Source organism: Salvelinus sp. IW2-2015, linkage group LG5 (assembly GCF_002910315.2).
Source record: "Salvelinus sp. IW2-2015 linkage group LG5, ASM291031v2, whole genome shotgun sequence".
Lineage (NCBI taxonomy): Eukaryota > Metazoa > Chordata > Actinopteri > Salmoniformes > Salmonidae > Salvelinus > Salvelinus sp. IW2-2015.
The window spans coordinates 16,817,459-16,825,145 of record NC_036844.1 but is presented as its reverse complement, the minus strand read 5'-3'; the positions used below and the strand labels follow the sequence as shown (position 1 = coordinate 16,825,145).

At 44.3% G+C, this 7,687-nt stretch overlaps 1 protein-coding gene across 1 annotated transcript; it reads left to right on the top strand.

Annotated features, from left to right (window-relative positions):
* The first annotated feature begins 3,771 nt into the window (after window positions 1-3,771).
* LOC111963636 (T-box-containing protein TBX6L-like) lies at window positions 3,772-7,687 on the top strand. Its single transcript, XM_070443475.1, has 9 exons — window positions 3,772-3,787; window positions 3,962-4,106; window positions 4,361-4,463; window positions 5,351-5,515; window positions 5,646-5,792; window positions 5,895-5,971; window positions 6,056-6,135; window positions 6,226-6,463; window positions 6,845-7,687. The coding sequence occupies exons 1-9, from the start codon at window positions 3,772-3,774 to the stop codon at window positions 7,317-7,319; spliced, it is 1,446 nt and encodes a 481-aa protein (XP_070299576.1). The 3' UTR covers window positions 7,320-7,687.

Below are 7,687 nucleotides of genomic sequence, written 5' to 3'. Positions count from 1 at the left end.
GTGTGTGTGTGTGTGTGTGTGTGTGTGTGTGTGTGTGTGTGTGTGTGTGTGTGTTTAGGGGGTGAGGTAGAAGGGCAAAGTCAGTGTGTGTGGCTCAGTATTTGTATGATTTACTTTAGTGTTTTATTTTGCTCAACTTTATCAAGGGTGCCAATCATTTCGGTCATGACTGTATATCAGATGACTGGGTCAGAGAAGGGGGCACTAAAAGGAATTGCCTTCACATTAGATTGAACGCAAATGACATCAAACCTAGAGCTGGGACAGCAGTAAAATAACATTTTACACTAACTAGTCTGGATCCTAAACACAGCACTGTTCCAAAGTGGATAAATAAAATCGTACTTCCATCACTTCAGTTAGAAAACCTTTAATTAAATTCTCAACTACAATCAACCTCATAAAGCAGTGTGTTGTAAGGCATTCAGATGTTCTTATTCAAGTTCTATACTGTAAGGTATCTATGTCTTCACTGACACAAACAATTTAGCTTTTCCAATCAATCTTGCTTCAAAAATAGTTTTTTCTCTCTACTTGCATTGAATAAAATCCTTAATTTAAAGTGAAAAGTATTCATCCACATAATAAATGATCAAGCCCCAGAACTGACTTCTCTCAACTTTTCAAATGTAAAACACAATTATAATGTTGAATGTGCTATTGAGCAGGCAAAGGCTAAATGCTACCTACTAACAGTGGTGTTGATATGGAAATAAATACCAGAGTTGTTAAATGTATAATCTATAGGAGAAATTAGAGTATCAATGTATATAGGAGAAATTAGAGTACCCTCTAGTGGTTCAATGTGTTCTTATCTGTTGAGCGACTCAGATTATTTTCCACATTATTAGAATTGCATGTGTGGGGAGACAGAAGCAGCTGAGCCCAATAGGTTGCCATGCAACCAGAATCCACCAGGGTGAGCTAGTCCCACAGAGATGCTCACTGCAGCAGAGAAACTTCATCTGAGGAGACCAGAGAATGCCAGAGAAGCCGGTGTTTGAAGGATGTATTGGCACAGGTGTTGTTAGGCCTGAGATGAAGTCGAGCGTTGCGTCATGCCTAACAACAGCCCTTAGCCGTGGTATATTGGCCTATTGCTTTATTAAGCCAATGTCTAACTTCTTTGACATTAAACGGTCCCAACACAAAAGATATGTAAGTGTAACCATTTTTGCCATGCATACTGTATCATAGTTGCAAAGGTCATCTGGAAAACCTACACTTCAGGCACATAGGCCTTCTGAATTCCACCTTCCAGGCTGAGGTTGATCTAGGCAGTAGGGATATGTCTCTACATGTCAATCTGGAAGGTAGATGGGCCTAACTGAACACTCCGATGTGCTTCAACTTCTCCGAGGCTACTGTACAACAGATATGCACCCCCACGCACACAAACACACCTTGATTTTACCTGAGTATTTAGGCCTGCCTGAGTCATCCTGGTTTTCCCATCTGGAACATTCTTAAAGCTGAAGGTGTAAAGTCGAACAGAGACACTAAGTCTTCTGCAACAATGAGTTTCACACTGACATACAAAGTTTGAGTCATGCATTTGTTATACATCCTCTGTTGTATCCCTATGAGAGATTCCATTTAGCACTGTGTGAATTGAATTATATCCCTATACTAACTCTTGAGACAATAGCCACTAAAGCTACCACATACAAAGGCCTCACCCTCTACCCTTGTGCTATGAAAAGTGTTGCATACAATGTCCACACACAGACACAGTAACCTATTCAGAATCGAAACAATGTTTATTCAAAGCACTTTTTCACCAATCTGATCCATGTCATGTGCTCCAAAACAGTGCAGTAATAGTTTATCACAGAGTAATTAACACAAATACAGTATGCACAACACAGACTCAAACCCAACTTCTGGATTCCTCTCAAACCTCAATGATGATTGCGTCTGAAATTCAGATAGGATGTGCCTGGGCTGTGTGACCGTCACTCCTTCACTGCTCTCTGGGTGTGTTTAGCATGTGTGTGGATCTCAGCCGGGGATCAGAAGGGTGCTCCAGACCCAGACAGGGGCCGCACGGGATCAGAGCAGCCAGAATGGAGGGCCCTGCGGTGGGGTTATCACACATCAGAAACCCTGGAGCCTCCATCCATCCCCCCATCCCCTCCCTCTGTCCTTTCAGGCTAACAGGCCACTTGTGCCAGCCCCATTAGGCCCCATACGGCACCTCTCCAGGCCTGGGGGGCCATCGGCCACGATTAGCCAGAACTGCCTCCCATTGTCAAGGACGGAGATAACTCAACCCTCCCCCGCTCCCCCATTTAAAACCCTTAACCAACAGGGCAGTTCAAGAAAGAGTTAAGTAAAATATTTACCAAATAAACGAAGTAAAAAATTATAATAAAAAGTAACACAATAAAATAACAATAACTTGGCTATATACAGTGGGTACCGGTATCGAGTCAATGTGTGGGGGGTACAGGTTAGTCGACGTAATTTGTACATGTAGGTAGGGGTTAAGGGACTATGCATTGATAATAAACAGCGAGTAGCAGCAGTGTAAAAAAACAAATGGGGGGGGTCAATGTAAATGAGGCTCCTGGATGGCGCAGCGGTCTAAGGCACCACATCTCAGTGCTTGAGGCGTCACTACAGACACCCTGGTTTGATTCCAGGCTGTATCACAAATAAATCAAATCAAATCAAATTTATTTGTCACATACACATGGTTAGCAGGTGTTAATGCGAGTGTAGCGAAATGCTTGTGCTTCTAGTTCCGACCATGCAGTAATATCTAACAAGTAATATAACCTAACAATTTCACAACAACTACCTTATACACACAAGTGTAAAGGAATGAATACGAATATGTACATAAAAATATATAAATGAGTGATGGCCGAACGGCATAGGCAAGATGCAGTAGATGGTATAGCGTACAGTATATACATATGAGATGAGTAATGTAGGGTATGAGAACATTACATAAAGTGGCATTGTTTAATAAAGTGGCTAGTGATACATTTAATTACATCAAGATGGCAAGATGCAGTAGATGGTATAGCGTACAGTATATACATATGAGAATAGTAATGTAGGGTAAGTAAACATTATATAATATAAAGTGGCTAGTGATAAATTGATTACATCAATTTTTCCATTATTAAAGTGGCTGGAGTTGAGTCAGTATGTTGGCAGCAGCCACTCAATGTTAGTGATGGCTGTTTAACAATCGGCCGTAATTGGGAGTCCCATAGGGCTGCTCACAATTGGCCCAGCGTCGTTCGGGTTTGGCCGGTGTAGGCCATCATTGTAAATAACTGACTTGCCTAGTTAAATAAAGGTACATTAGTTTATTTGGAAAATATACATATATTTTTTTAAACAGTGATTTCTAGAAACAAAAGGTCACGTTCAGGCAGCTATTTCTTCACAGCACCACAGTATGCCCACCCCCTCCATTTCCCACCCCCTTGTCTGACACTTCAAAGGTTCGAAACCAGGCACACCACTCTGTTGTAACCACACCCACTTTGTCCTCACAGGCCATTCCCTTTCTGGGCTGACCAATGAACTCCAGAGGTCAGCCCCTCTAACTCCACAAGTTAAGGATATGGAAAGGAAAGTTTGAGATTGATAGGGAAACTTTTCATGATCCAAGGACCACCACTAAGTCCACAGCTCCTCTCACAGTATTCTCACAGTGATGTGGGTCTGACAGCAGCGACATCAGCACACACATTTGGATAAGGAATTTGATCTTGATATTCTCTTTGACCATTGTGGTGAACCGTGCAGGCAATGCAGCATATCTCTGGTAAGCATCACTTTTTCAACCTTTGCTACGTCAGTCAGTGGTCTAGCAAGAGAGTAACAGCAAGTCTATTGCATAGTTGAAATGTTGCATTGTCTGTGGAAATCTCTGTGTACTAAGGGTTTCTCCAGCACTGTTCCACTCTGTAAGGCTCCATGTCCCCCTCTCTCTCTCCAGAGCCGAGGCCCAACATGATGACCCCGTCCCCCCCTACAGCTGACCCCTACCACCAAGGCAACGTCAGGATGACCCTGGAAAAGGCTGACCTCTGGAAGTCCTTCCACAACCTGGGGACTGAGATGATCATCACCAAACATGGCCGGTACAATTGTTGTTATATCCTTCATCATCATTTTTGATCTGTGTAAATCTACTACACATTCTATGCTGTGGTGTGTTCACTGCAAAGTACCTTTCACCCGCATTTCATGCCATATTGTAGCTTTACCAATATTGTAGCTCTGCCAACGTTGTGAAACTGTATCTGCTGCTAGTATGCTTTTTTTGAGAGAGCGCATAGAGTTGTGATCAGGAATTGAGAGGATAATACAATTAGTGTGGATTTGTATGTATCAGGAGGATGTTTCCCCACTGCAACGTCAGTCTATCTGGACTCCAACCCTATACCAACTATGTCCTCATGGTGGATATGGTTCCGGTGGACAACTCCAGATACAGGGTAAAAACAACATGCCCACCATCCTTATATAATGCCTCAGTTGCAGGGAGTTTTTCCTAGGCACCGTGCTTCTACATCTGCATTGCTTGCTCTTTGGGGGTTTTAGGCTTGGTCTCTGTGTAAGCACTTTGTGACATATGCAGATGTAAAAAGGGCTTTATAAATACATTTGATTGAGAATATATTAATTGATAATACATTTGATTGATATATCACACATTGATATATCACACACATTACAATACTACATTTCTATTGGGAAGGTTCCAATTAGATAAGCTAAATGTGTCACAGTTTGGAATATAGTCAGCCATTGTTTTAAAAGGAAACATAAGGAGATTAAGTAGAAGACAAGCTTGCAGTCAGTCTGCATCCAGCATACAGTCCAGACGGTGCCCCGCCCACACCCAGCCAATCACCACACACACTGCATATCAAAGACCATTACTACGTCCTGTTTTTCTACCCCCTGTTTTTCTACCCCCGGCTGGAGGTTCAGCCACAGCCATTTTAGCAAACCGCCCCCTCCCCCCCCCCCCCCCCCGCTCCAATCAAAGTGAATGGGGAGCAATACCCCCTCCATGCAACCACTGGCCCTCCCCTCAGTACACATTGCTTTTGACCATATGCTCCAGAGAGAGAGGAGTGTTTTTCCTTTGCTATAGCAGTTCCTGTATATGTTGGTAGATTATATGCAATTATATACATACCTACAGGATACTGTTCAAGCTTGCAATAATATGCACCACAGATTCCTTATATATATCAGTGTAAATACTGGGGGTATGTGAGTTTTTGTGGAGTGTCTACGTGTTGAGGCTTGTCTTGTGGTTCGTTTCACACCTGAGTAACGCCCATCCCCTCCCCCCTTCTCTTTCTCTTTGTAGTGGAATAAAGGCCAGTGGGACATGGCTGGGAAAGCCGAGCCCCAGCTCCCCTGTCGGACGTATGTGCATCCAGACTCCCCCACCCCGGGCTCCTACTGGATGAAACAATCGGTGTCCTTTCTCAAGCTCAAACTCACCAACCACACACTGGACCAGCACGGCCATGTAAGAACACGTATCCCCTTCTCTACTGAATCGCCAGCCCGCAACCTCTCACAGTCTGAGAGTAGACAGCTGTCATTTCTGTAAACAACATTATTAGTTGACTCATTAGTGGTGTCTGTTCTCTCCTCAGATCATCCTGCACTCTATGCATCGCTACATCCCACGCTTCTCTGTGGTCCAGGCTGACAGTCTGCACAGTGTGCGCTGGGGACACTTCCATTACTTCTCCTTCCCTGAGACCTCCTTCACTGCAGTCACGGCCTACCAGAACACTAAGGTCCGTCTATCAACTCACGTATTAAGAACATACAAACGGCGCACCCACGTAATTAACTTGCTCTTTGGGAATGGATGTCTTCATCTCCACTCCTGCTTTCAGATCGCTAAACTCAAGATTGACCACAACCCCTTTGCTAAAGGATTCAAAGGGGAGAACACCCGTACTCATAGCAAGAGGTAGGGATCAATAGAACTATAACACTACGTGTGTGTGAGTCGGGGAGATGTGCTTTACAAGTTGTTATTGTCTATTTTTTATAGGTGTCGATCCAACAAGAGTCCTGGAAATGCTTCAAAGAAAGCCAAACAAGACAGAGAAACAGAATTCAAAAGTCCTTCAGGTATGAATCTTAACTCTATACAGTAAGATTAGATGTCCAGCCCATAGGCCTATAGGCAGTCTCATTGATCCACAATCTTTTCCCATTTAGACCTCCAAAGGGCAACATTAGACTGTGAGCCAGCAGAACGGGGGATAACCTTGGGAACAACAGAGAACATAGTGTCGGCTAAGGAGGATCTCTTCTCCCCCTGGGCCATGGAAAAGGACCCATCCCAGAGCCACAGCCTGCACACTGAACTACTGGAGCTCCACGACCACAGACAGGAATACAGCACTGAGGAGCAGATGGTGCCTGGCCCTGCATCTATGTCCTACCAACCATGCAGGTACTGTACAACCACCAGGCACACACGCACGCATGTATAAGCGCAACATTGTAGCATTATAAACTAGATTGTAAAACAATCTTGTAAAGCATACCTTTTTTGGAGGTGAAACCCAACATACAGGCGAATCCCCACTCTAACAGCCTGCACACCCACAAAGGTGCATATGCAGACTCCTGACCCATTATGCCAATAGAAAACTCAGTGACTCAGTGCTATACTTAACAGGCACTCTATGGTGCAGAATACACCTCCATACTGTGCAATTAAAAGTGACACTTTGAGTCAGCGAGTGTTTGAGTTCACATACTGTATGTGGGTTGATGACAATAACTAAGAAGTCATATTAGTAACCCGCTCCATATTTTTTATTCTCTCCAGGTCTGTTGAGCATGGCAGACTTCCCTCTCCATCTTCTGCAGTGGAGGATTGCAAAGGCAGGCGCAGCTATGAGTCTCACCTCCGTGATGTAGCCACTGTCCCTGGGCACAAGACTAACAGTCCTGGCCCTGTCAGAGACATGGGACACACCCCCTTGGCTCCAGCCATGCCCCAGGACTATAGAATGTCCCCTGTCCATCTGCCCACGTCCTCCAAAACCTACCCTGGGTACCTGGGCTACAGTTACCCCCTCTATGGCCACTACACTACTAACCAGGGCATGGGTCAGTGGAGTGAGGGTGGTACAGGACAGTACCCTGGACAGTCCTTGACTCACCACCTGCCCTTCTTCACCAGTCAAACACTGACTGCAGACCACGGCACCCACCAACGCAGCGTCCATCACCATGGCAACACAGAGGCAGAGTGGAGCTGGAGCCAGTACTTGAGTTTGGATAATGATCAGAATAGCTGACTCCGACTCACAAAGTGAAGGAGCTGAGTTTCATTCTGTGAACAATGCTACTTGTGACATTTCAGAAGGTCCAAACCAAGATATCGTCAAGTATGTTTAAAAAAAATTGTTCTCTGCTATGGACATGTGTGTCAAGAGGAGTGTGTGCAATTTTCTGTTCCAAGTCTATGCAGAGCTGCAGTCCTATTTAGCGGAAATAGCAGAAGGCTATTTGAGCTATATACTGGACTTAATTGACTGAGCCTCCTCATACTGTGCCTGGTGCTCCATATGAACTGCATTCAAATGTTTGTGGGCATTCATGCTTGTATTACGCATGTGATGTGTGTATGCTTGTTTGTTTACTTATCAAAATGATGATAATTGAG